Below are 27993 nucleotides of genomic sequence, written 5' to 3'. Positions count from 1 at the left end.
AAATTCTCTGTTAAATTCGGCAAATTGAAGAAAATCTCTGTAAACATATTTTATTGAAGAAAAAAAAATGTTGCAGTGGATGAAATAAAGACGTGGACAAAAACTGATGAATAGTGCAATTTTTATGCGATAATTATAGTTACACCAATACAGCTCCCAAAAAGTATATTTTGTATTGGAATTAATCAATTACCTCAACTGTTGCAGATTGTTTATGCTAAACAGCAAATACAGTCGCAGCGTTAAGCTTTCTTGTACCCACTTTGTTTGCCAACAAATGTTATGTTAAAATACAGTTAGGCTATTGTTAAAGGTAGATTTATGCAGTCATTTTTGTCGAGATCCGCGTCTCCGACATAGACATATACAGACCCTTGAAAACACAGTATTAGAGATTATGTTGGTTTGTTGCTACCAGTCAAATGCAAATGGCTCTGCCTTTGACTAATAATTATCCCTTTGAACATATACGCAGATTATAACAGTGTGGTTAAAGAAAGCAATTGGTTTTGCTTGACAGACAGATTGTGAATATAAACACACTAAAACATGTTGTTTTCCGTATCTGCGGTTTCCAAAATCATATTCGTAGTTCACGTTTCACCGTTGTCAAATGTTCAGATGAGCAGGGAAACTAGTAAGAGAAAAAAAATAGAGAACCCTGTTCAATATATTAACCTCTGCAAAATGCTCATTTTCATGCCAATGAAAAACAGAAATAAAATAAAAACAATTTAGGGGTGGACATATTTGTAACAAATGGAACAATATTAACTACACCAAAAGTTGAACATCTGAGCATCATAGTAGTAACATTTTCTTAAGTTATCTTACACCCTTCCCATGTAGCCCTCTTGAAGTTAGTTACAGTAAACTCTTATCAAACTCTTAACACCCCAAATAATTTACATTTAACCATAGCATTTTGATTAGCAAACAGTACAATCATACAAAGTAACCTATTTACCATATCATACACACTTTCAATAGAAGAACGTTTCAAACCATACATTTAATCCTTCGACAGCATATCACAGATTCCTTCCATACACAACATCACTAGTCCTAGTCATACCACAAACAAGCCTACTTAGATCGTTGGAAAGAAAATAAAAGTTGAAATTGTGTTTTTAGAACCCACAACGATATCTTGATTGCAAACTTGACTAAAGGAATTGTGCCTGTTTAATGAGAGGCCATTATAAACTCAACAGATGGTAATGGCGTGAAATTTGAGCTGTGAAAAGTATATAATAATGAGTCGCAACAGTTTCAAACAGTCATGGGACAGCTGACTCAAATGAATGGAATGAGTGATTTCAGTGTCAGGTTTAAGTGTCAGGCACAAGAGAATGGAAGAACAGGTCAGATAGTGCATGTAACCCAGAATCTTATACTGTAGCAGGACACCAACAGCAGCCGTATGTAAATCAAACTAGGGAAAGGATGAATTACAACAGACAATTTCAAGTTGTCGCTTTCCGATTAAAATTATTAATTTCTGAACAGCAAATAAATAAATATCCAAAAAAGTAAGTAACAAAAATATAGTTCAAAGAATGAGTAAAGCTATGGTATAGTATTACTTGCACAAGCGCTATCTGTGCCGATGGGATAATGCCAAATGTTGGCAGCCATTATCGGAGATGATAAAGATATGAGAGGATAAAAACAAAAACAAAAACAAAGGAAAAGTGCCCTCTGTGGATAAAACTCCACCACTCTCCTGCATTACGACGCCTGAGGCTCCTCCTCCGCTGAGTGATTCTCCACCACATCGTTCAGGGGGGAGGAGGGGCCAGTCGAGTCACTGTCCTGCACCCCAAGTCGGGCTAGCTCCTCCTCAGCGCTGGTCAGTGAGCTCATGGACTCGTGTACCGTGACTGTGTGTTCCTCCATCTGCTTCTGAAGGCTGTCCATCTCCTGCCTGAAGCAAAAAACAACAACAACCGAATGTAAAGTGTGTGTGTGTGTATATCATCTTATATTATCCTAGACATCATATAAATATACATATGATACATGGCACTTGAAAGACAAGTCACAAATGAAAACATTTACCCCATGCAGTTCTATCAACATAAACTCGACAAACGAGAGACATAATCGTACTTGAGTTGACGTAGACAGTTGTGTAGATTATTGAGGGGCTCCTTGTTGACGGAGGCCGAGGGCTTCAATAGCTCGTCCAGCAGGGAGGCAGGCACAGGACAGTCTGGGATCTTCACTGGAGTCACTGGGTTGGATGGATTCCCATCCCCCTTCAACTCCATACGTTGCTGTTCCGTTGGACCAAGTGACACATTAACAACATCACGTAAACTTTGTACTGAGACAAATTCAAAATAGCCGGCTTTAAGGATGAGATACAAGCTAGGTTTTAGTTGACGTTACGTTATATTTGATTCGTTTGGCAGGCGCTTTTGAACAGTCTGTATTTATAAGATACATTGCAAAGGAAGTGCATCGCGGCTACCAGGCATGCTGAACACGGTGAAATAGTATCTCAAGTACAATACTATATAGTAGGGTACAGCAAAAAGATCGAAATACAATATGACATCATCCACAGCAGCAAAAACAGCGTCAACGCTTACCTTCCTCATGCGGGTCTGTTTTAGGTCCAGTTTGAGCTGCTGGTTCTGAAGGAGGACTGTCTTCATGCTGTTCCTTAGCTCGCCCACTTTCGCCTGCAGCATGAACTTATCCTTCCGGGTGCTCCCCAGTTCCTCCTGCGCAGACTCCAGCTCCACTTTGATGCTCTGAGACGGACAGGAAGCCAAGGTCAGGCACCAAAAAATAATAATAACAAAGTGTCGAAAAGGAGCCCCGACAATGGCCGGGAAAGGAGCCAGATCCAGGTGTGCTCACCTGTAGGGCGGTCTGTACGGCGTCCAGCTCCCTGTGACTGCACTCCTCCAGCAGCTCCAGCTGCTGTTTCTGGGCCTCCATCTCCCTCTGCTTCTGCTCCACCTCCCACTTCAAGTCCTCGACCTGGGCGGAGAGAGGTCAGGTGATGAGAGACGGGGGTTTTGGACTGGACTATACCCCGGTCACCACCTAGCGGAGGTCTGGTTGCGTGTACAGGGGGGGTGGCTGGAGGCTTCGTACCTCCTGGTTGATGAGCGGCTGCTTGTTGAGCTCCTCGTCCAGCTGTTTCTGGAGGATCTGCAGCTGGGAGTGCGCGTTCGATAACTCCTCCTGGAACCTGGACACTTCCTGAGAATGTTTTTCATCCTGAGACCTTCAGTGTTAACAGGGCGGGCGGGGTGGGGGGGGGGGGGGGTGACCAATGCACAAATAAATCAGTTCATATTAGTCATATGAATGAAGAAAAACAACGACTAACCAAATGAGTCATATTCTGATTTGAATATAAGCAACAGCAGAAATATTAGTCGTGCCTCAGGCCACGCGGCAGAGGGACGAAGTGGGGACTCACTGTAGCTTGCACGCCTCGCTATGCAGAGCCTTCACCAGCTCCTCCTTGGCCTGCAGATCCTTCTTGATCTCGCACAGCTCCAGCATGGCTGCCCGGTAGTGACGCCTGTTGTGAGCCGCCTCTGCCTTCGCTGCTGCCACCTAGAGGACAGGAGCCAGGCTTACACTCTGACAGGCTTCCAGACCAGGGAGAGTGGGTGGGTGGGTGGGGGGGGTCGAGTGTTTGAATGGCAAAGCGATGACGTGGGGGTGGGTTTGTTTACCTGCTCTTTGAGGTCTTTGACTTTGGCCCTCTCCTTCTCCAGGGACTCCTGCAGCGTCTGAACCAACTGCTTCATCTGCTGGTCCTCCTCCTCCTTCCGCCTCAGAACAGCTTGGACCTGAAGATTGAGCTGGACCAGATCGGCCTCTCTCTTGGCGAGGGCCGTCTCCAGGATGTTGGTGTGCTCCCGCAGCGCGTGGTGGGACTGCCCGAGCCCCGTCAGCTTGCCTTTCTCGTGCTCCAGCTCCAGCGCCAGCTTCTTGTTGGCGTCCTCCAGCTTCCTGATCCTCCTCTTGAAGCATCGCGCCTCCTGAAGCTGTCAACCACCGGACAAATCCCCGAATTTAAGCACAAAACACCGTACCTAGCGATTCTTTCTGTACATACCGACTTTTCCCAACTTGGGCCCCAGTCTCTCACCTCGTCCTCAAGTTCCATGACCTTCTCCTGGTACTCCTCCAGCTCGGTGGAGGTGAGGTTGATGACCTCCTGAAGCTCCTTCTCCAGCATGGCCTTGTTGTGACTCACAGCCTTCAGCTCACCCTGCAGGGCCTCAAGTTTGTCCTGGAACAACACAACACACACATTCGAGACTGAGCGCGGTCAACGGTCGTCTTTTCGGGGGTCAGCTTTGCTTTCGAAAGTCCACTTCCCCGTACCTGGAAGGCCTTGCGGTCTCCTCCCTCCGCGACCTGGGCCTTGAGTTTGACCACCTCCGCCTCGGTGGCCTCCTTGCCGGTGAGGGCCTCCTGGAGCCGGCGGCTCAGGATCCCCACCGCGTTCTCGTAGGCCTTGTGCTTGGCCTTCACCTCCTTCTGCGCGCTGGTCAAATCGGTCCCCAGGCGCTTCATCCGCACCTTCTGTTCCGAGATGGCCCTGCGGGCGGGACGTTGCAAAGCCATGTTTTCGTGCGGTAACGGTGTATCGATTTCTCTATTTATGCTACAAGTCGTCACGCGCCCGTCCTCTGAAAAGAAACTCAGCGTGGAGTCCGCGGACACGGCTATCTCTATGGGAACCATAGAGATATGGTTGAGTGACTCACTTCTTGGCGTCACCCTGCATCTGTTCCACCTGCTTCCTCAAGCCCTCGTTCTCCTCCGTCACAGCTGCTAGCTGGCTCTGGTCAAACTGCAGAGACTGGTGAGCACAGAGGGATGCAGTCAAACACAGTACCCACAGGCTTTACACAAAATGGCTGATAGTGGAGCCATTTACTATGTACTTCTAGACATGCACACAATTACGAAGTGTGACCATACTGAAAAGTGGGGCCATAACACCACTGAAGGACTTACATGGACTTGCCCTAAGGTAAGACTTCTAGCCAAATGCAAGTTTATACGGTCACAGTAACTATCTTCCAACTTCCCCCGTGTCTATATTCCCAAAGAGTAAATAATGTAAAAAACAATTTAAAAAAAAAAGTAGACATTTAGCATTTATCCAAGAGGGATTTGAACGTACGACCTCTAGATCTGCAGTCAAAGTCTCTACCACCGAGCTACACCGGTATCCTTTAAAAAGCTGCAGTTGACAATGCTTGTAGATCCCAGCAGCGTACCTGAACCTGGTTCTCCAGCTGGCCTCTCTCGGTCTGAACAGCCTGCAGGTGGGCCTCCAGACTGTTCATCTGCTCCTGGACACGAGTCACCTCCTTCTGCAGCCGGCTCTGCTCCAGTTCGGCCTTCTGCTTCTCCCCCTGGGCGCTCAGCAGCTCCTGCTTCAGGCCCTTCACCTCCGACACCAGGCGCTTTTTGGTGGACTTGAGTTCGCTGATCAACTGGTCCTTGGAGGTGGCATCCCGCCGATAGGCTTCGACCATGACCTGTGGTGTTCGGAAATGGGAGAGGGAGTTGGGTTGTGTGTGTGTGTGTGTGTGTGCGTTACCTCTATTAGGGAACTAACAACACCTACCTTCTGTTGCTGAAACTGATCTTTCAGCTTCTGGGCGTGTTTCTTCAGTGTACCATTTTCCTGCTGCAGAGATTCAATCTAAAACGCAGAACAAAAACAAAACAAACGCAAGCTCATCCACTCGGACTCCGTATCAAGCATCAGGCGGCGTTAAAACGAACCGCGTGCGCGTCCTCCGGGCTAAGCCGGGGCCGGCTCTTCTCACCTGCGATGTTTTGACCTGGACTTCCTGCCTGAGCTGGTCCAGCACGTCCGAGGCCACCAGCACTTCCTCTCCCAGCCGCTCCGCCCCCTCGTCCAGCTGGCTCTTGTCTGCCCTGGCGGCCTGCAGCGCCACCTCCAGGACTATCTTCTCGTTCCGCAGGAACTGGATGGTGTCGTCCTTGGCGCCGGCCTCCGCCTGCAGCTCGCCCAGCTGGGCCTCCAGCTCCAGGTAGCGGGCCTCCAGCTGGTTGATGGACTGCTCTTTGGTTTGCAGGGTCTCCTGGGTGCTCGTCAGCAACCTCATCAGCTCCAGGTGCTCCTTCTGGAGGGACTCCAGCTGCACGGCCTTCTGGGATAGGGTTAACCTAACCTGGAGAGAGCCGAGAGAGAGAGACGACAGAGAGAGGGGACTGTGAGAACCCCCGGGGGGGAAGACGCGGAAGGACTTGGGACCCAGAGGTTGGCGGAGGTCTGACCTGCTCCAGTTCCCTCTCCAGAGCGCTGGCCGTGTTGGCCAGCTTCAGCAGGTGCTCCCGCTCCTCCTCAAACTCCTCCAGCTTGTGCGTGAGGTCGTCCTCCACCATGCTCTTGGCGTCCTGGATCTGCTGGTAGGCCGCTTCCTGAGTCATCATGTCAGCCTGGAATGGACCAAAAAAGAAGACAGGTCAGATGTGAAAGAATGGTGAACACGCAGCCTTGGTAATCGATATTAATTCGAATTCCCCTCCGAACTACAAGTATTTATATTTCCGATGGGTAGACCAGATGATACCACTGACGTAATTACACAATTAATGATACCACTGGTATAAATTATTTTATAATTACACGTGATGCAATTACAATCATTTCAGTGGGTTCAGTAGTTGTTACAGGTCTCCTGTACCTCGATGCTCTGCAGCTGCACAGCGATGCGCTCCTTCTCCTTGATGGAGCGGTGCTGGGTCTCAGTCAGCTGGTGGGACAGGGTCACGTTCTCCAGCTTCAGGTGCTCCAGCACTCCCACCTGGTTCATCTGACCCACCTGGACCAAGAACGGACACACGACCACTACCGTCACATCTCAACTGTCCCCACAGCCAGCTCCATCGTCAGCTAGCAAGTCAACGCCATCCTTTCGTCCATCTCCATCATCCACTCGCAAGTCAGCGACATCAATTCGACCATCTCCACCATCCACTTCAGTAACTTTGCGATATGCCGTAATAATAGACCATTCCTAGACTCAAACAAACTACTTAATTTTTTGGAATGATGCAGTTCTGTTGTTCTGCTCTATTTCTATAACTACATGCCTTTCTTATCAAGGCATGGTCATGTTGAACCTTTCAACAAACTCTAAAGCATTTCAGCATCAAGCCTTTGACAGCAGTCAAAAAGCCTTACCTGCATGTTGGCCATCTCTCCCTGGAGCCGGACGCGGGCCTCCTGAGCGGTGGCCAGCTGCTGCTGGTACCACTGTCGGACCTGCTGGAGGGAGTCGATCTCGGCCTGGGAGGTCTTCAACCGACTCTGCAGGGTGCTGCGCTCCACCTGCACCTGCTGGAGCTGCCCCTGGAGCCCACCCATCTGATGACGTAGGTCCTGGACTGGAAGAGGAACACGGAGGTCACACACACACACACACAACACGGCGCCGCGTGACTGACATCCAAAACCCCCCCAGAGGTTCCGCGTTCGTTCCGACCGGGGCGCTCGACCCCCCCCGGCTCCTCCCCCCCGCTCACCCGTGTTGTCCCTGGAGGTGACCACCTCCTGCATCTCCTCCATCTTCCCCACCAGCCGGGTGTACTGCTCCTCGGCCACCTGCAGGTCGTTGGCCACCGAGGCCAGGCCGGCGTTCTTGCTCTCCAGGCTGCCCTGCAGCTCCACCATGGCCCGCTCCAGCTGGGAGCAGCTCTGGCGCAGCGCGAACACCTCTGTGGCCAGGGCGCCCTGCTTCTCCTGGCTGGCCCGCGCCTGCTCCATCTGGCCCTGCAGCTGGGCGTTCACCGTGGCCAGCTGGGCCTGCAGCTCCGTCTTGTCCTTCAGAGCCTGAAGGGGGGGGGGGAGAGGAAGTGAGGTGGATAGAGCAGGAAAATGATGGAATGATAGGCTTTCTACGGTGAAGAGCTAGCTACCTGGTTGGCCTCCGAGGACAGGGACTCCAGCTGCCCCTCCAGCCTCATCTTCTCCTTCAGCACCTGGAGAACCTCATCGTGGCCCATCACCGAGCTCTCCAAGGACACGCTGCAGGGAGAGAGAGTTAAAAACCCCTTCAGTGTGCAAGCATCCTTTTCCGGGGATTCGGTGCTGGATCGATGTGCTTGCAGGCTAAACGCTAGAGCGTGTCAGTTGGCTACCTGCTGGAGAAGCTGTCCCTCCGGCTGCGCGGCTCCCCCGCCGCCTCCCCGTCCTGCTCCAGCAGCCCCAGGTGCTGGTGCTCGTCGCTGGCGGCCTGCAGCACCTCCCGCAGCGAGGGGAACTGGCCCATGGCCTCGGCGGCGATCTCCCGGCCCTCCACCGTGTAGGCCGCCCCCTGTCCGCTCACGGCGGCGGACAGCAGGCCGTAGGCGGTGCCCCTGGCCGACGCGCTGCTGTAGGACGAGCTGTCGCTGTCGTTTCCGTCTCCGGGCCTGGCGCCCGACTCGCTGCCGTCCACCTCGGATGCGTTGTCCGCGGGCTGGAGGGACGGAGCCGGCTGGGCGTCCGTCTCCGAGGAGCCGAACTCGGACAGGACGCTGACCTCGGACAGGGTGGACACGGAGCTCAGGGAGGAGCCGTGGGAGAACATGGAGGAATCTGCGGAGGTCCTCGATCCATCTCCTCCTCCTCCTCCACCTCCACCTCCGGCTCCAGCTGGTGTCTCCTGGGACTTGTAGTCAGCCAGGGAGTGGATCTTGCTGGGCCGGGGGGATCTGGACGTGGTCCTCTTCTCTTTGGATGGGGGGATGCCAAGGCTGCCCAGTTTGGGCCCCCGGGGCACACTTGTCCTTAGGAAGGAGTATTCTGTCGTCATGGAAACGGTGTTGGCCCGCGGGAGAGCTTCGGGGTGGAGCATGAGCTCTGGGTCCAGAGTGCTAAACAGACGACTCTTCGGGGTAGAGCGATGGGACTGGGAGGAGGGGGAGACAGCGAATGAGATTGCCATGCCTCGACTACACATGCCAGCATTTTCTATATGCACCATTCGTACATGGCTTTGGAGCAACGCGTGCTAAAGGAATCAAACGTCAACCGAAATACGGACTTAGATGCCGATTGCTACTACGTTCTTACTCTACGTCTAAACGACATATCTTCCGACAAATTCGATTGTGCACGCCGCATATCCTTCTATTTACCCTCTCCTTGTGTCTCTGGACTCTGTACTGTTTAAGCTGGTCCTCCAAGCGCCTGCGAGCATCCAGGCGAATCTTCTCCTCGTTCTCCATCTCCAGGGAGGGCTCCTTGGCAGCTGCGGGGAAAGCACGTTTACCACAGGTCCTCCCCAGCACCATTCAAGACAAATCCACACAATGGACACACTGTCATACAAGCCTAGCCTAGCTCATTGGTCATTTCAAAGGGAACACCTAATTGTTCCAACAACTTATTTTGTAGCCCGTTAGCACATGGGAGCCAGACGCAAACTTGTACGACATTGTAATCCAACTATGGTTAGGAATGAGGCTGCATGCAACCCAGTCACAATGTTAGAATCCCTCTTTTTTTCTGCCTCATTGTTGATTTCCTCAGGTTTAGGTTAGGAGGTAAGTGCCACCCAAAAAGCGTTTGAGGTTATACTCCAATTAGTAAGTTAGTTTGGAAGCAGTAGACGCATCACAAGCTGTTAATCAACCAGCAGGTGTCAGTGAAAGAGTTCTGTATTGCAGAGTTCTGTATTTAGCCGATGCACTAGAAGTCTAGGGGTTTCCCTCAAATATAGGGTCTAAACCGGTACGGTTTGGGATACTACAAAAGATGTGTAGGGGTTTCTTGTCTGCCAGAATTACACACCAGAAACACACTAGTCCTGAATATGAATACACTGTTGACTACACGTTACAACAATAACCATGAATATATAAAAAATAAAAATAAACATTCACAACAAAAGTACTGGATTAGTTGGGAACATGGCCACTACTGCAACAACAGAAACCCCCGATACCAACCAGGCAGTTGAAATAGGAAGCAGGAAGTCAAACCCCTGTTAAAGCAGAGTCCCACTGGCTCTCTCTTTGAGTAAGCTAGCACAGGCAAGGGGACCAAAATAAGTGGGATACCGCAGCCTCTGAAGCAAAGTCCCATAACAAAAGAATGTGTAAATACAGGGGATGATGGGGTGGGGGGGTGGGGGGGGGGTGGGGCACTCACTGATACAGGTTTCAGTATGCTTACACAATTCCGTCTCCTGCATAGGCATACTTAGTCTGAGCGACTGCAAAGTGTCACCCTTGTGACCCGTGCCCTCAGCACTAGACTCCTCAGACTTCTCTAGCATGGGTGGGAGAGCAGCCACACCTTGGGGGGACGGCTTTGTGGACGGGGGGCTGCGAGCGGGGCTGACACCCTGGGGAGGGAGGGGCGGAGACGGGGGGCCGTTGGGGCGGCCGTTCACCCCGTCAGCGCCCCGGCCCTCCGCCGCCAGTCGTTCTCCTCCGTTCGGCACTGCGTCTCCTCTGACAGGACCTGCACAGGGGGGGAGGATGGGGGGGAGGACAGGGGGGAGGACAGGGGGGAGGACAGGGGGGAGGACGGGGGTCATTTAAGGTTGCAGGATCTGGAATCCATCATGCGCAATGGCAAAGGATTGCTATGTAACACCAGTGCGGTACAGAAAACAAAGCTGCGTTCAAGTGACTTGAAATCTATTGAATCTACCCAGAGCAACCTGTCAAACGGCTCTGACAAGCTACAATAGCTCAATGGAAACTAAAAGTGGCATTTTTACAATTCCTTTGACAGCTTTTAATTATACTACAAGAGGCATTTTCACAGGGAGTGATGAGCCTCGGGACTACCTTTGATGTAATGCAGATTTAAGACATTGTACGGTTCTTGGATCAATGTGTCGTGTGAGTGAATTATGAGGCTCACGGTTTAGTCCAGACATTTCTGAGACATACAAATCACGCAAGCATTTTACTTTCTTCAGAAACATTCAAACATTTACTGCATATCTAGGGAATAGAAGTCAAAAAGAAAATACTCTCTATGTAGCTTGAGATAAAATATATTGTTCTCTTAATTCTAATTTGAGTCTACTTTGGACTACAACAAATATATATATACTTAATTGTTTCTCGTTTTCAGAAGATATTTCTTTTATTGGAACACAGAAGAACATCCATCAGTTTTCATTCGGAATGTCTATAGTCATCATATCAAGTCATACCATCTATCATACACTGAAGGCCAGGCTTTGTCACACTCACTTTTTAGACCATTCCCTGAGGCCAGTGGCGTCTCCAGTCCTGCTTTCTTCAGTATCAGTACGCCATCCTCTGTAGAATCACTGCCGCCATCTTTGGATAGCAAGTTTACATCTGGCTGCTGAGCTTCACTTTCCATTTTAAATATGCTTCAGGGTGTCTTCTCTCAATACATTGTCTTCGAGATTTGACAGTCGGTAAGTTCGTGAACTGACAACAAGAAGCTCCCCTGAAAGGAAACAATTCAAATGTTTGTCAAATGTGCATCATCCACCCTGACGAGTAAAGTTCACTAACGTTATATGGATGTACTGCGATCATTAACCACTGACACATTAAACAACCTCTGTCCATACAGAAAGAAACCAAATACCACAAGTAACACAAACTAAGCATGGGCTCACGTTAAGTGGATTGGAGTTGCTTATTATAGCTTACTAACTGGCTAACTACTGGCTAGGGTAGTTATCTCAAGGACTGAATCCTTCTAGATAGCTATTAGCTAACGCTACTAAACTGAATCGTATTCAAGCAGGGTCATGTTGCTCTTTTTGTTGTTCAACAAGCAAGCGGGGCCGCAGACCCGAGACCGTGCAATGAATATGATAGCAGGAAGATGTGACAAGTCAGTTAGCCTGTGCTAGGCAGCCTGCTAACTTGATAACTGCAGCATGTTGTTGCTTATTGCTTCCTTTATTGGTTTGCCATTTGCCAGCCAATAGGCTTATGACTGTAATTAAATTGTCTCAAAATTACAAATTGGCCTGCTGTTACTCTACAGATGTCGCGAGGTAACCGTTTTATACTGAACGATTATTGTGTCAAAACAAAAAATCTAGCCTAGCTTAATCTAGCCTCGCGTAGATAGCTTGCTAGCTTGCTAGGATGTGACTGATGGTTGAAATGCAGTTGAGTTAGCAAACTAGCTTAGCAGTCTGTGTGTCATCGGCAAAACATCTAGAGATCGCTACACATATATATTAACACGTATTCGATTGTGAGATTAATCAGTTGACACTACACGACAAAATTCATATTACTTAAATAATGCAAGCTAAATTTGCGGAATGACATATGCTGAAAAGCACATAAATATTATTAAATGCCAACCTTTTGGACGCTTCTTCTCTGCTCCTACGTGGCTATATGCATTCCATTGCTGTAGCTGTCCGACCAGAAACAAAATTGTAAACAATGTTGTTTTAAATCTGTTAAAGATATTGTAAAATATTTCGTATGTAAAGTTATGTAATAATTAAAATTCGTTTTCATATAATTTATAGTGTAGAAATGATAAGCCTGTATGACATTTGTTTTAAAGACTGAGATTTCCAACGTCGCATGAGTTGCTACACGAACTACAATAATCAACGCACATTGTACGTAAAGGGAGTTGTTGGCATGTAGGCACGCCCCTTAATACTCTCAAAAACAATGCCATACCGCCTCCTGGTGGTAAAATACCGCCCCCTGGTGGTCTTTGTCAAATTCTCTCTCTCTCTCTGTCAGTCAGTCTGTCTCTCTCTCTCTCTTTGAGCAACCATGCTGAATGCCAAAACATTACAGACTTTTTTCTTATCTTTGCAAGTATCGATGTCACATAAACCTACTGTGTATATAGTCATAGGCTATAGTATGTTAAAACAAAATCAAATTTTTTATGTGATTATTTACGAAATAAAAATGCTGTCATATTTTCCTTATTACACATCCCACATCCCTGCCATATCCCATAGTTTTCGCAACGCTATATTTGACTAGTAAATAGGGCCTAAATGTAAATCACGTAAGGACTGTTGACTCAAAACGAAGAATAGTGATATACTGGATGTCTTTGCCACATGTTCACATAATAATACATCTACAGGACGCGTGTATCAAATTGCGCCACAGATTGAATGTGGAATTTTACGCAGAAGGGTACTTACTGGCATTGGGACTGAGTAGCTGCCATGCCAAATAGTGAGCGCATGCATAACCCCTGTGATTTGATTGTCTATGCGGGTCCATGAACGATACAAGCGCGCTCCCGAGACTTCAGGTGAATGGAGAGTGTGAAGAAGAGTGGGCTACGGTTCAGTACGCGTCGGAGAAAAGGAAGAAATAAAGAAAATGAGTTTTAATACCACGTTTTGGGCAAATGTTTTTACAACTACGTATCTACTATTCGTAACGGGCTGCGTTGCACAGAAAGTAAGTATTATGCCTAATGTTTATTCACCACAAAAACCTCTTCCCTCATGAAAAAGCGCAATGAAAAGTTTCTCCGTCACTTCGGTTTGCATATGTCAAGGAGGAAATCTTAACACTGCAACAGTTACATGTATTTTGGATAGTTTTCCACTTGTGGCTGTTGTTGTTAAGTAAAGAAGAGTTGTGCGTTGATTTAATATCACAAATATGAGCCATCGTGGAACGTGGGGTCCACCACATGCATCAACATGTATGCACAACATCTATTCATTCATGCTGTGGTTGTTCATGAAAAAAAGGGATTTAAATATAGTAATAATTTCAAATTCTGCTGGTATTTTCATACTAGCTTGCAAGATTTTAGTGAATGTAGTAGGTTTTAAGGGTCATGCTTATTTAATATTAGCAACAATCATTTCACGAAAGAAAATGTTTAATAACTTTTCACATGCTCGTGTATTGTAGCCTACTCAACGTTACTGTACAGTAGGTAGAGGAATGCTACAGAGCAAATAAGCATTTGAAAAGAGAAGCACATTGACCAGAACAAGTTCACCTCATGGTTTTACATCTTTCTAACTGTGTTAGAAGGATGTACAGTGTTAGAAGGATGTAGCTGTTCTAGAACTCATTCATAAAGCCACCTGCATGACTGAATCCATAATAGTATCATAATGATTCTATTAATTATATGTCCAAGTTGATGACATGACCTGTGATATCTTGTCAGCTGGTTCCATAGAGGATGCCAGTTATACAGTTGGTGTTCTTGTTTTTATTCAGTTGGATGTATGTTTTACTCATTTTAATGTGAGAAAATGTAGCCACTAGCCAAGCAAATTGTTGAAGTAACACTGTAAGGCATGGAAATGTTGATGTTGGTGCCACATAGGGCTTTTGGAAGACTCCTAGCACACATTGTCGAGTTGTTTTCACTGGTTAGCCTTTTGGAAAGACATTCCTAACCTGATTACTGACTGCAGATGATGCACAGTTTACGCTAGAAGCCACACTTTTTAAACGTCTAGATCCTTCCTGCCAAGTTTGGCAGCCGAGTCAAATTTCGTCAGTATACAATAAGTCAGTCAACTTCCTGTGTCTTCCTTCCCCATTCTCTCCTCCCCCTTCTGATTTATGTATGGAAACGCCAAGTTACATCAAAAGGGGCTCACCGGTGTCACAGCGAAGAGTTGTCCCTAAGGGCATGCTCAGAAATGTTAGTCACCATGACTAGCACAGTACTATTGCTAGGAGAGTCTTTAAGGCTCCCAACTGTCAACATCCATCCCCATCCACTGGTAGTGAATGGGGGCTCAACAGCAGAATTTCTTGGAATTCTGAAACAAAAGCCCCTACTATATTGAATTGTCAGTGTCCCTTGCTTTAGTTTCCGTGCGTATAGGGTGCTCACTATCTTTGCGATTATCTGCCTGAGGGGACACCGTAAATGATGGCTTTGTCCTCTAGTCCTCTTTTGTATTAAGTTGATTTTTGGAACGGCGTAATAAACAAGCTCGGAATTCATCCCCGCAGTAAAACGGAAGCATTCCTCCTCTCACTTTTGATCCTTTGTTTTGGGAAAACCACATTGTCTGTCCGGGCTCCAGATTTGCGCAGCTATTTGGGAGGTGCGCTGATTCACATCTATTTGATCTGAGGAGGTGGGACAACCACCGTCCCGACGCAGAACTGTCATATGTCCTTTGCCTCGGTTGACCCACAAACCCATCATTGACAAGTAGTTATTGGTCGTCGTGCTGCTGCGGTACTGTGGCTTTAAAAGCTCTAGCCGGGGCTCGGCTGTCCTTGTTGTCATCCGGGTGGGTTTAGGTGGTGGTGGGCTGGAGGTGCACCTCATTCATTCAACTGCTGCTCAGAGACTAATTACCACCGCCTGATGAGGCCAATGGATCACATTCCAAAATCTGGAAATGATTTCTCCAAATTGGTCGGAACCACCATGGAGATAACGCCGCCATGCCTCTCCCTCTCCGGCGTCCTTAATGACCACAACTCCTTCCAGAGGAAAAACAACTATGTTAATTGGGCCGCACCACAAATGCGGATTTAAAACCCCCCTGTCGGCTCACCCAATCAGACCCGTCTCCGGGAGTGGGAGTACCGCAGTTCGACCATTCTCGGCATTCCCTCTCCAGCGCTTTCGGAAAACGCAAGACGGGTTTCTGGCCTCAGCATTAGCTGCCTCGCGGTCCACCACAGAACAGAATGACCCCTGCGTGTTCATCGCTCATGGCTAGCTGTGATGCCCAGTATTTAGGGCTGAGCCGGTGAGCCTTCTCACAGGTCAAGGGGGGCTGCAGTAGATGTCACTGGTGTAAACTCATGAGTGGTTTGTAAACTGCCCACTGCGTGAATGTGTGGCCATGGGACCCTGGTTCAGATGTTGATGTCCCAAGCGAAATACTAAGTAGGATCCTGGACTTGTGTTTGTGCACCTCACAGCTGTAGAGTAAGGGTTCAAGGACCTGCATTTCCCTTAAAGACATAGCACTTCAGTGAACATCAAGTAACCGCATTATGTAATGAAATCTAATAAAACTGCCGTATCAAGGGGCAGAGTATGAGAACCTGGCAAACACGCAGCCAAAGAGCAAACTCTTAAGCTTAAACCTACAAAAATATAGCCCACATCTTCGGAGGCCTGGCGCTAGCTAGCTACCGAAGCGCTAGCCTGTGAAGCCGTGTCACTGTTCTCCTCCAGTAAACAGACCCAGTGAGGATCCCTGCCCCCTTTTGAGGGGCCCGCCTGCCTGTTTATGGTCCAGTCAGGGGCTGTTTGTGCATGTGAGGGAGGGTAACTGGGTGGCTTACAGCGCTGTGCAAGGGGAGAGGCTCTGTTGCTGCAGCCTCTAATGCGACGGTGTCTGCTGTCAGTTTGTGTACTCCTGTTGCTGAGAAAGGCAAGGTTGATCACAGTGCTTGAATTTCCCCCTATTTATCAAGGTGTTTCTGGAGATTAGGAGAGTGAGTAGGGGCATGCTTGTAAGCTGGCATTCCAAACATCAGAACTGTCAAATGTTTTGTGTTATTGCTAAAATGGGGTATTGGCTAGTGTTTTTGTTGTTGTTGTTGTTGTTGCCTTTAAGCCTATTGTATTTAATCCGGAGAGCAGGATTAGTAATATTTGTTGCTCGTTGCTATCACTTTTATTCAAGTAGTGATGCATTACAGTTACTCCACAATACTTTCATTAAGGACCTCCGGCTAATGCCATTGTCTTTTTGGACATTTCACTGCACAAGTCATCTCAACACAATTATGTGCTTGGTTGATCTACTTCTGTAGATCATCCAGGGAAGTCCAGTAATCTTTCTGGAGCATGACCGGGTAGCGATGACCAGCAGGGTCTTACATAAACATTTACTCACTTCCACTTATAAGCATGACTAATAAGCATTAAAATATGATCTCCCGTCTCCACATAAAGCGTTGCACCGAATGGCACTGTCGGCCATTGTTCTCCATGAGAAAAAGGCATCCTTGAATAATCAGCACCCTGCCAGAGTGCCAGCTCTGCCTATGATGTAACAGAACTGGGGTGCTTTGGCATTATAAGAATGTCCCTTTTCCATTCGACACTGTGGCACTTTGGAGCCCTTTCATGTGTAGTCTAGCATGCACATATCGCACTGGGGACCTCTAGATAGCCTCAGTTATAGGAGGGGGGGGGTTTGGGGCCTTGGGGGATGTGGGGGGGCGGCGTGGGGTGACGGGGGAAATGAGATGACATTGTCTTTTAACGTGACACGGTTCTCTCACCCAGAAGTGGGAAGGGGACGCTACTAACTGAAATTGCTTTAGCGTTGTATCGGTGTAAGAACAGTCAGGTATGCGACGTACAGTCACGTGTTGGAGCTCGGTGTCTAGCGTGGGCCGTGTCGGTGGTTTCTGTCCCACACATCTCCCTTCCCCCAGGACCCCATGTTGTGAGGCTGTTCCCTCCGTTCTATAGCCGATTGCGCAACATCACTTCTTCAATGCCCCCGGGCAGAACCTAAAATCATCTTGCACTCTAACCTCGATGGGAATGGCATTTGACCAGTTCAAATGTCATCCGTGTAATTACGTGTTGTGGCACATGAATTCCTTCAGTATTTGTATACTATATACAGTATGTATATGTTACTTTTAAGATGCATGTTTAAAGTTGTTTTCTCTCTTGAACAGAGATCTTATTGGGATTTTTATTTTTGTTTGAATTGTTTCTCACTTGTATTATTGTTTTTATTAATTTTATGTAAAGCACCTTGAGCTACAATTCTTGTATTAAATGTGCTATATAAATAAAGTCTTACTTACTTACTTACTTCAGAGTTAAAGGCCGTTCAGAGTGCATTATGGAATGATCTACAGTAATACTCAAATCCAACGCAGTGAAAATGTCAATTTTCCATTACAACAAAGCACCAAACGTAATAGGCTTTATATCCCCGACTACCTTTGGGAATAATGTATGTACTAAATTCAATACATCTGAAAACAAAAGTACTATTCACTGCACCAAACACAGTAGCCTTCACTGTAACCGTTTGTTTAAGTTTCTACATAGCAGCTGTTAATTATGCTCTTAAACAAAATACAACATAAGCGGCTTAGTGACTCCTTACTGCACATGTGTACCTTACAGTAAAAGCACAAAGTCCCTGAGATATGACTGTGTGTAAGTCCTATGTTATTTCTGAACTTGTGCAGTGCTGCTGCTAGTGTTCTGAACGGGGGTCCTGAGAAGTACATAGAAGCATCAGTATATCGTGTTCATGGTGTTGAAGTCTTGTTGAGGTAGTAGGAACACAATACACGGGGAGAGATGTGTGTATATATGGGTCAGTCTTTCTCTCTCTCTCTCCCTCTGTCTGTCTGTCTGTCTCTCTGTCTGTCGGACATTCAGGACCGGCTGTGAGGTTTGCCAGCTGTGTCAGCAACAGATAGAAGGGCTTTGAGTTTGACTCCAAGGGTCTAGAGCAGGGAAGCAGAGTCCAGCCATGTCCCTCTTATAGAGTCACGATGGACTCCGAACATCTAGATCTGGCTACTTAAAACAAACCGTCAGAGGAATGTCTTTGATGCAAACATATGCAGAGAGATGGGCCATGGAGCACTCAAAGGCCTGTCTGGCTCTGCGTTTTTTTTTTTTTCATTCTTCCGAGTTACTCAGTGCCCACCATCCTCCCTCCTTCCTTAGCTCTTCATAAAATGTCTACCCACTCGCAGAGTCCTAGCATGGCCTGCGGGTGTTATTTACCTGGCTGGCTAAGCAGTTCTTCCTGCCTGCTTTGAGCTCTGCCTGGGCCATTCCCACAGTCCAGAACCTGGTCCAGACAGTGGAACTCATAAACCCAATGCCCCCCTACAAAGGTCTGGTCCACCTTAAGCGCCAAGCTCTTCAGCCTGGCCCCACATCTGCCTCTGCTTAGGCCCAAGGTCCCCCTCTCCAACGCCACACACCTGGGAAAAATTACAGCCAGCATGGTTGAAGGAAAGCCCTCCCTAGGGTTGCCCAATCAGGCCAGGCAAGGCTGGGCTTTGGGCTTTGATATACTTGCTGAAGGAGGGTTGAATAGTTCAGCTCTGTTGCTGTTCGTTTGACGGTAACCTGAAAAGGAGTATGTTATGTGTTTGTCGAACGTTGACATCACAAGACTTGAACTGGAACATTGGGGCCTGCCTCAGATTCTCTGAAACTCTTTGGAAAGTGCAAGTATCTGTCTTAAAAGATCACGGGCATGTTTCTTGGATGTAGCTGGTCGAATGATGATCTTCACTTAAATGTATGATTTTTAAAACCCAAAACTCAGCATCATTATACTCCTGTCCGCTTAATCACGAGCTGTTCATTGCCGTACAGTTAAGCCCCCAATTGCTTTTGTTCTGTTCAGGTCTACTTTGACTGTGGAGCTAAGGTGGATGTGGTGGACGTCCAGGGGCTGATCCTGTCTCCTGGCTTCCCCTACAACTACTCCTCTGGGACCCACTGTGTCTGGCAGTTCTTTGTGCCGGTCGGTCACCAGCTCATCCTGGAGATCTTCGACTTTGACGTGTTCGAGAGTCAGGACGCGTCGCCGCAGTACGGCTCCGTTCAGGAGTTCGGCGACGAGGCGTACGAGGGGGGCCCGTTCACCCCGGCCGGGTCGGACGACTCCGGGGGGGCGTCGGAGAAGGAGTCGGCCCCTCGGAGGGACGCGACGGAGAAGGTGCCCCAGTCTGCGCTGAAGGACGAGGTGAAGCACGTGGTGGTCCAAGAGCAGTCCACCAAAATGGAGATCGCCAGGGTCTCCAACTCCGCCAAGAGGTCCGCGGACGCCCCCTCCGACCCGGCCTCTCCCCCCCCGCCGTCGCACCCCCTGCTCCCAGGGGCCCAGCCCCCCGGGGACAAGGCCGCAAACTCGGCCTCGCCGGCCGTCCGAGGAGACCCCGACGCGGGCCTTGCCGCCGAGGAGTCTACCCCGGCGACCCCCACCACTGCCTCCCCCGCGGAGACGGCGAGCCCGGAGACCCAGCAGTCGGTCCTGGACGCCTGCCCTCACGACGTCCTCTACATCTCCGACCTCGTCGCCTTCTCCTCGCGCTTCTGCGGCTCCAACCGGCCCTCCAGCGCCCAGCTGGTGTTCGGCTCCAGCCAGGAGATGGTGGAGGTGATCATGGAGCTGATCACCACCACCCACTGGGGCCGAGGCTTCGCCCTCCTCTTCCACTACCACAACCGCACCGCCCAGGCGGCGGGCGGGGACCGCCACGCCTACAGCCCCGCGGGCCCCAGGGCGGAGTCGATGCTGGCGGCCGTCAGCGGGGCGGCGTTCTGCGCGATGGTGCTCACCAGCGCCCTCTGCGTCATCTTCAGGTAATGGCACTCGGGAGGTGGGATAGATTTTGTGTGGCGGGTGTGCTTTCTCACACGTTTATGGGTAAATAGGGGGGGGGGGGGGGGGGTGGGAAAGTAACATCTAATGCCCAAGACCTTTCTCATGAACAGAGAAGGCTTAGGAGCACAATGTGAATCTTCGGCCCCTGCATGGCTTCACATGGCCACTAACATCTGTCACCCAAGGGAACTGGCATGAATGTACATCTTTGATGCCAACTGACAAAGCTCTTATGAAAGAGATTCTTAGTTATTCCACCTCCTACACACACACACACACACACACACATTGATTGTTGACTCAGCCTAAGTCCATGGTCCCTGTGGCTGAGTCAGGGTTAGGCTCTGTCGGTGTCCTTGATCTACACAAGGTGAAACACCTGGCATCGGTTCTGAAGCACAAAGGATTTCACAATAGAAAGATCTGGAAAAAAGGGATCACACGAACAGGAAACTCTTGAGATCCGCCGTTGCGGAGGTGCATGGCATTGTGCAATGGTGTAACTTACAAGTTGCTCTTAGTCGATCCCACGGGTGAACAGAAGATAAGCTGATGTGTACCTGAGTAGAAAGCGGTAATACTATCTACAACGCCGGGACAGAGGCGTTTTGAGATCACTGACCTGTTTTGAGATCACTGACCTGTTCCTCGTCCCTCAAATGCGATGTTCACGGGCAACTCCATTTTAGTTAACGCGCCTCACTCTAGATTTTAGACGCACTCTTTACTACGAACGCGCTTTGGGTTGTGCTGTTGTGCAATGCTGCACTGCTAGATCCTGTAGTGTACTCCATTGTTGATTGTCCTCAGAAGCCATGTGTGAAAAAACAATCAGCCCATTGGTGTAGCTTTTTGCCTGTAACAAAGGGCAAATTGAAAGTGCGTTCACTAACGTGGGAGTCTAATTAACAGGAACGACTATAAAAGCTTACAAAGTCATTAGAAAGCCATAGCATAGCATAGTCATCAGTTATACATGAGTTATAAAGTCAGGGTAGAGGGCAATATAAAGCCTTGTTTCGCTGGCATCATACTAATTAATAAGCTACCTTAAAAGACTGGCTATAATGTTCAGCCAGTGAAATATATTTCCCTGCATGAGTGTACTAAGTAGACAAGTATGCTGTTCAAATTCAGACTTTATAGATCTCCACAGGTAGGGAAGTTTACGGCATTAGATTACTGCTCAAGTTGCTTTTTAGCCATGGGCATCTCAGGGCTTTTGGGATGCGGTGAGTCAATAAGTGTCAAGAGGGAAATGCATCAAGCAAATAGAAATGGTCTGTTTCAAATTTTGGTTTAGTATAAAAGTATTTTAAGATATGTAAACAAATATGTGTAACTTAAATGTTGTGTGGCGTTTCAGACCCAAACTATGTCCCAAAAGAGCCAACTCCTGCTCATCCAACAACTCTGAGGTAAAAACAAACTTCTTGCCGTTCTACTCTCCTCAATCTGCATATTCCTCTCCTCCACTCCTCTATTTGTCTCCTCTCCACACTAGACCAGACCAGACATTCCTCTCAAGGCTAGGTTCTGCCGGAGATCACAGAACATTACCTTCATATCCTCTGCCACTGCTGTTGTACTCTCCTGTGTCCTCGCCTTACGGCCCCCTCCAGCCCTCCCCCCCACAAGGCCCCCCTACAGCCACCCACACAGCCCCCCTTCCAGCCCCCCCACAAGGCCCCCCTCCAGCCCCCACACCTACAGACTGCCCCCCCCCCCCCACCCAGCACAGCTGCCTCTCACTTGCAATCCTGTTTGATTGCAAGTGAGAGGCAGCGCTACTGCAGTGCTTACCGCACACAGTCAGGCTTTAACCAGGCGAGCGTGTGGGATGCTGTGGGGGCGGGGGGGCTGACCCGTGCTGTGTTGCAGGTGCAGGAGGGGGTTCAGGGCCCAGTGGCAGATGCCAGCGAGCTGAGGCTGGTGGTCCCTAACCGGGCAGGCCTGGACGTCCCAGCTGAGAACGACAGCTACCACCCCTCCCCTGGCCTGGGGCTGACACACGCAGGTGGGCTGGCAAGCGCTGTACACACACACACACACACACACACGTACACACACATGAATATGCGCACAGATACAAATACACACAGTCGGTATCAGTCTGGCTGTCAAACTTCCACCCCTCCCACGCACACACACACACACACACAAACATACTCAGACGATCTGTGCCTGTCACACGCACACACACACACACACAGCCCTGTTTTTCTCTCCGGCCCGTCCGAGCGCCCGCCATCCGCTGATCCCGTCGTTTCCTCTGCGCCTGTTAGAGGGGTGCCACCAGGGTTTCCAGCCAAGCTGACAATGACTTCATCTGCCCCTACAGTGAACCTCCAATACATGTTTACTGTAACAGGACCAGTGTTGTTCCACAGAGCTCTGAACTGCGGCAGGGAACGAGAACATTTGGTCCCCGAGGTTTGGCACTCCTCTGACACACATAGGGCACACATACACACACACACACACACACATACACAGCCACACAGAGAAACAAAGACGTACACACACGACCCCACACACACACACACACACACACGTGCACACAAAGGTAAACTGGGAAGTTCTCTGCTCTCGTCGTGAATAAGCGTGGGTTCTGATTCGGATTCTCGTTAAGTCAACAGCTTATGCTGTGTGAAATGAATGATGTGAACCAATGGACTGTAGCTTTCAACCATCCGTTAGCTATGCGTGTGTGCGTGCGTTACGTCTGTTGTGGGTTTAGTTGTGTGAATGGAGGGCAAAGCATTGGAGGTCTCAATGGAAAACGGTTTTAGTTGTGGAGTGATGCTGGGCTTATTCCGGAACAATCCAAAGACCCTTTCATTGTAACCGAGGCCAGGGAGAGAATTAGTGGCCGGGGTATTCAACCCTGGGAGCAGTTCGGAACACCACCGAAACCACTTTCTCCCCCAAATACTGTCAGTGTATAGGTTAACATACTGTAGTCTTGTCCTGTCAATATAGAATAAATGTTAAAGTTCAGATGAATGCTTAGATTCTCTCGTAAAAGGCAAACGTAACTCTGGCAGGAACTTGGGAGATGGATTATGCTCTATAAATTGTATTCAGTCAAATGACGTCGGAAAACAAAACCCACACCTATCAACCCTTCCCCTTCCCTTCAGGGTCTTCTGTCTGCGCCGGCGGAGATGCGTCCCAGAATGCCGAGCTGGAGCTCTCCTCCAATGGGCTGACAGAACTGGACTTGGGGACGGACGAGGTGTTCATCATCTCCTCGGCTCCCAGTTCCGGCCGACCAGCGTTCACCCTCCACACAGTAAGAACCTCGAGGCCCCCGAGGAAGCGGGCTGGCCCCGCGGGGCTTTGGAGTAGGAACACCCAGGAGATAAGGCTGCGCCCTGCCAAGTATTTTCATTAGAGGTGACGGTGCCTTTGATTGCTTTTAATTGACCCTCCGCCTAGGATAACAATGAAGCTCTTAGCCTGGTGGAGCTGTATGTCTGAAACTATGTGGATAACCCGGGTGGGGGGGGGGGGGGGGGGGAGAGTTTAGAGGAGGAAGGGGAAAGCTCGACCCAGCAGTTTTGTCTGTGCTCTTTTGTGCCGTTTTTATTTTTTTGAAATAAGAGTTGGCATGGGGGCACCCCTGGCAGCTTTGAGTGTGCTGGCGAGCCTAACCCACAGACTAGGCTAATGGATGTATTATCTGTGAAGCCAGGTTCCCAGATCCTCTGTGCGTGTGCGTGCGTGCGTGCGTGTGTGTGGTGCCTTGTGTGTGGTCTGTTTCTGTGCGTGTACCCGCCCCGGCGCCTGAGAAGATTGTGCGCGTGTGACTCGAGCGAGTGTTGGGGATGACAGCGGGGGGGTGAATTATGACACTCGAATAATTCCCCTTGAATAATGTTAGCGCTGGATTATCACTCCCACCGGGTCAGGGCTAGCATGGTTAGCGTAGCTAGCTTGATGGGTGGGTGTTTGTGGGGGGTAAAGGGGGTCTGTTTCACATCTTGGTAGCTTATCTGTCCCCTTTGGTGCCTAAACTACAACAAGTTACCATTGTATAGGCCTTTGTGGCAGCATGGTACTTCATTTAAACCACCCTAAGTCGTGTCTAGACTAAGCGAGCTGTTAGTGATTCTGTGGGGAGGATTATCTGGGCTCTCTGGGATGAGTGCAACCCCTAAAACCTTTCGTCCCCTGAGAACCAGCTGACTAACATGGGAGGACATGGGCCTAATTTGGCCTTGCACTCTTGACCTTCTCCTCACCGATAGCTAGCTGTCGTTTGGACGGGTCTTAATTCTGGTGCCTCGCGGAGGTCATCTGTTTTGTTTTGCTTTGGAAACGCGTGTGCTTGGGTTGAATTCCCTCTGGGGGGGGGGGGGGGGTGAATCCACCTGCTCCGGGGAAATTTATGAATGAAACGATTTGCTCTCAGAATCTTAAGCACTGAAAACCCCATTCTAATTCGTGCATGAACAGGAAGTATCGATTCACTGCCAGAGACAGATTTATGGATTAAAACCCATGTCCGGGAGTGTTCCCTTGTAGTTTCCAATAACAGCTCAACTGGACTGTTGTGTTCCCAGGCCTCGGAGCTGTGTCAGAAGAGTGCTCGACCCCTTTTAGGTCAATGCACTGTAGAGGTGCAGTCTAGTGCTTGAATATAAAAGCCATGTTTGAGATGAGACGGATATTTATAATTCCCGGTCAATTATCGCAGTTGAACCCCTTCTCTCTTCTCCCGCTCCCCCCCCCCCCCCCCCCCCCATCCAATTCACTCATTCATGTACAGTAGGTGGTCCCCAACAATGAACATCCATTTAGGATGTTTGTTGCATCGCATGTCATCCTATCTTTGCCGTAATCTGTGCTGACAGATTCAATACCCGCACACTCGCATAACGAATCAATTCATGTATGTGTCCCTGTCTCTCTCTCTCTCTGTTCTCTATCTGTCTCTCTTTCTCTCTCTATCTCTTTGTCTCTGTCCATCTCTCTCCATCTCTCTCTGTCTCTGTTCTCTCTCTCTGTCTCTCTCTCGTCTCTCAGCAGCGGGAGAGGTTTCTGAGACACAGTGACACAGGCCCCGTGAAGGACTGGCCCTCTCCAGACCCCACCGCCTCAGGTGCCAAGGCGGCCCCGGACGGCACTGCCAGCTGTGCCCGGCCCCGGGCCTGGAGCGTCCGGACCTTCCAGGACTTCCTCCCTCCCCTCCCCCAGCTGCATAAGAAGTGGTGCAGCTGGAACTCGACCAGTCCCTTCACCAAGCTGGTAGACAGCGTCAGTAACCAATCTTCACTGTTCAATTTGACGACAACTTGTGACGGACACATGCGTGTTACGTGACATCTCTGCTGCCGTTGAGCCAATACATGTGTGTTGTTGTATTGAAGCGTGTGTGTCTTGTACCCAGCTGTGTGTGTGTGTGTGTGTGTGTGTTGTATTGAAGTGTGTTGCATTGAGATGTGTTTGTGTGTGTTGATATTCTGGTGTACCCGCCAGGCTCCAGCTAGCCTGCTGTCCGACTGCCGGAGCGAGGGCAACAGGAAGGTGTTCTCGGACGTCCACCTCGACGCCAGCGCCGTCTCCGACTCCTGCATGAGCGCCGCCTCCTACCCGCTCACCCAGCCGGCCCAGCGCCAGCGCCGCCTCAACTCCGCCAGCAACCTGCGGCGCTCCCGCTTCACCGGGCCCTGCTTCGGCCTGCTCTCCGCCCCCGCGGAGCCCGTCAAGACGCCCGGCGGCGGGCCCCACCTCCAGGCGCCCTCGTCCGAGGCCGGCAGCGGCTCCCTGAGCCCGCCCCAGGCTGACGGGGACCACGTCAGCGTGCCCGTGTTCGCCATCTCGGAGGAGGAAGACAGGCAGCCCCTGGTCCTGGCCGAGCACCTGGGGCAGGCGTCCTCCTCCGGCTCCATGCTCAACGGACTGAGCCGGGGGGGGGCGTACGACGGGAAAGCGTCCGCGGCGGGGAGCCCCCTTCTGCTCCCTAGGGGGAGGTCAGAGTGGAGGCCCTGGGGGAGTCAGGCCTCGGGCGGGGCCAGTCCTCTCCCCCTGGACTCGCCCACGTCCAACACGGAGTCCAAGTCCACCTTCAGGCACAGTACAGCAGGTCAGACCCAGCTGCCTTCGCTCAGCCAATCAACAGTGCCGTGCAGTGTGGCGGGCAAAGAGATGTGACAAGTCTCAGTCCATATGTGTGCGTGGAGGCTGGACTGAGGCGTGGGGGCACTTTAGGTTGGGCCAGTGAGGCAATGATGAACTCATGTTAATGTCACTTTGTCAAATTTATAACCTTCTTCATGCTTCCAGAAATGAGCTGTTTTTATTCAATGATTGCCCATTTCTGGCTTTGTGCTGATAAAATCTGATATTCCTACTTGAGACACTGCCTGTTTGTTTCTAAAGTCAAGATGTATTTAAACAATTGAGTTTCATGCTGCTTGCCGCACCAAGGAATTGAGGGCTGGTTCTTAAGTTTTGGATGTTGTTTTTTGAGAGAAAAAAAGAAGCTGGCATTAAATATGTAAATGTATTGATTACCCAACTAATTGAAGCACTTTTATACATGGTGAGTTTGCGCAGCATTTTTTGATACTTATAACTCAGCTGCCGTTTCTAATGTGCACACTCATAAATCCAGAGTTAATACTCGTTGATTGTTTGCGGTTGTGCCAACTCCTGTCCTTTGTCTTAGCATGGGGCCTGGATAGCGAATAAACACACAAAGGTCTCTGAGGACACTAACAGTATTATCCCATGCCTTCAAGTGTTAAGAGTATAGATTACAATGCTGTATTAATATAGATGCTGTAATACAAAATTGTATTCGAATGTCTGCTACTGGATTATTTAAGGGAATCGATCGCTGTATAAAAGTAAAAAGCATAACATTCAGTAGAACTATTATAGCAAACTATAAGAAACATAGCAATTCCTACTTTGTATATAAAGGGTGGGTTGGGAATTATAGTGCAAGGCAAGTTTTAATAAAGGATATGTAATATGTGATCTTTATCCCTGAATTTTAACATTTACAGTGAATTCCACACAGAGGAAAGTTATTAGCAGAGGTTTGTACACCACATAAAATGACATATTTTCCTGAAGAAATTATGGGTTCGGTCCCCACTAACAGGTGACAGTGTCCTGGTAACTCTCGACTGATAAAATATATATTTGATAGCTGCTCCCAAAATACCTATTGGTGTGATGTAGCATGAGGAGTGAGAAATGCACCAGGTAAATTGCAACGGTTATAAATCTTGAACAATAATCTTAAAATCCAGCTGCTTAACATGTATGTCTTCATTCCTAGTGAAGTACCCAAGAGCGGTGACCATACCTTAGTCACAATGGCTTAGAGAGGAGAGAAGCTGTCTAGCAACCAAGAGGTTCAAGGTTTGATTCCCCAGGTGGGCCACTGCCAACAGATTGGCGCTTGAAAAACACCCAGAGAAAAAGTGTCACCGCCAGGATTCTGTGGTGTGGTGGGTTAAACAGTCACGAATGATGATGAGTCAGGTGAAACTTACATTGGTAACATGAAAATGAAGTACACCCCATGAAATACTGTATGTCTTTTTACATTGTGGATATTTGATATGAAGTGAAACTGGTGTAGCAGCCACGCGCACACTTTACAATTTCCCCAGAAATTGTACCCTCTCTAGTTCTTTTTATTAGTGCAGTCAAACAGAAATGTTAGATCACATACAAG

The 27993-nt window shown here is 49.1% G+C and overlaps 2 protein-coding genes across 5 annotated transcripts; one reads left to right on the top strand and one right to left on the bottom strand.

Moving 5' to 3' along the window:
• Positions 1–49: 49 nt before the first annotated feature.
• Positions 50–12370, bottom strand: golga3 (golgin A3). 4 transcript variants are annotated; one of them, XM_067227610.1, is made up of 23 exons: positions 12331–12370; positions 11224–11449; positions 10163–10477; positions 9148–9260; positions 8167–8918; positions 7945–8053; positions 7552–7858; positions 7211–7413; positions 6711–6848; positions 6301–6462; positions 5826–6194; positions 5621–5698; positions 5268–5531; positions 4749–4843; positions 4363–4579; positions 4124–4267; positions 3705–4019; positions 3443–3582; positions 3112–3244; positions 2872–2994; positions 2598–2762; positions 2113–2279; positions 50–1927 (listed from the first exon to the last, which is right to left on the bottom strand). In XM_067227610.1, exons 2-23 carry the CDS (start codon positions 11357–11359, stop codon positions 1732–1734), a joined length of 4641 nt encoding a protein of 1546 aa, XP_067083711.1. In that variant the 5' UTR covers positions 11360–11449; positions 12331–12370; the 3' UTR covers positions 50–1731. The 4 variants fall into 4 exon arrangements, with proteins under 4 accessions (XP_067083711.1, XP_067083712.1, XP_067083713.1 ...); XM_067227611.1 differs by having other exon boundaries at positions 10187–10477; XM_067227612.1 differs by having other exon boundaries at positions 10214–10477.
• A 910-nt stretch (positions 12371–13280) lies between these two features.
• On the top strand, positions 13281–27431 carry si:dkey-112e17.1 (uncharacterized). The gene is made up of 7 exons (XM_067228329.1): positions 13281–13413; positions 19311–20272; positions 21661–21712; positions 22176–22311; positions 23438–23589; positions 25326–25556; positions 25779–27431. The coding sequence occupies exons 1-7, from the start codon at positions 13333–13335 to the stop codon at positions 26451–26453; spliced, it is 2289 nt and encodes a 762-aa protein (XP_067084430.1). The 5' UTR covers positions 13281–13332; the 3' UTR covers positions 26454–27431.
• Positions 27432–27993: the final 562 nt, after the last annotated feature.

The sequence above is a fragment of the Osmerus mordax genome, chromosome 24 (assembly GCF_038355195.1).
Source record: "Osmerus mordax isolate fOsmMor3 chromosome 24, fOsmMor3.pri, whole genome shotgun sequence".
Taxonomy (NCBI): domain Eukaryota; kingdom Metazoa; phylum Chordata; class Actinopteri; order Osmeriformes; family Osmeridae; genus Osmerus; species Osmerus mordax.
The sequence above is the reverse complement of the archived record's forward strand: the minus strand, read 5'-3'. Positions and strand labels throughout refer to the sequence as shown.

Excerpts from the sequence above, each read along its gene's own strand:
- golga3 (XM_067227610.1), bottom strand. The coding sequence starts at position 11,359 with ATGGAAAGTGAAGCTCAGCAGCCAGATGTAAACTTGCTATCCAAAGAT. Across the intron at positions 6,195-6,300 it reads TGGAGAGGGAACTGGAGCAG|GTTAGGTTAACCCTATCCCA; the intron begins GTCAGACCTCCG and ends GGCTCTCTCCAG. Across the intron at positions 3,245-3,442 it reads AGCGAGGCGTGCAAGCTACA|GTCTCAGGATGAAAAACATT; the intron begins GTGAGTCCCCAC and ends TTAACACTGAAG.
- si:dkey-112e17.1 (XM_067228329.1), top strand. The coding sequence starts at position 13,333 with ATGAGTTTTAATACCACGTTTTGGGCAAATGTTTTTACAACTACGTAT. Across the intron at positions 22,312-23,437 it reads CCTGGGGCTGACACACGCAG|GGTCTTCTGTCTGCGCCGGC; the intron begins GTGGGCTGGCAA and ends CCTTCCCTTCAG. Across the intron at positions 25,557-25,778 it reads TCACCAAGCTGGTAGACAGC|GCTCCAGCTAGCCTGCTGTC; the intron begins GTCAGTAACCAA and ends TGTACCCGCCAG.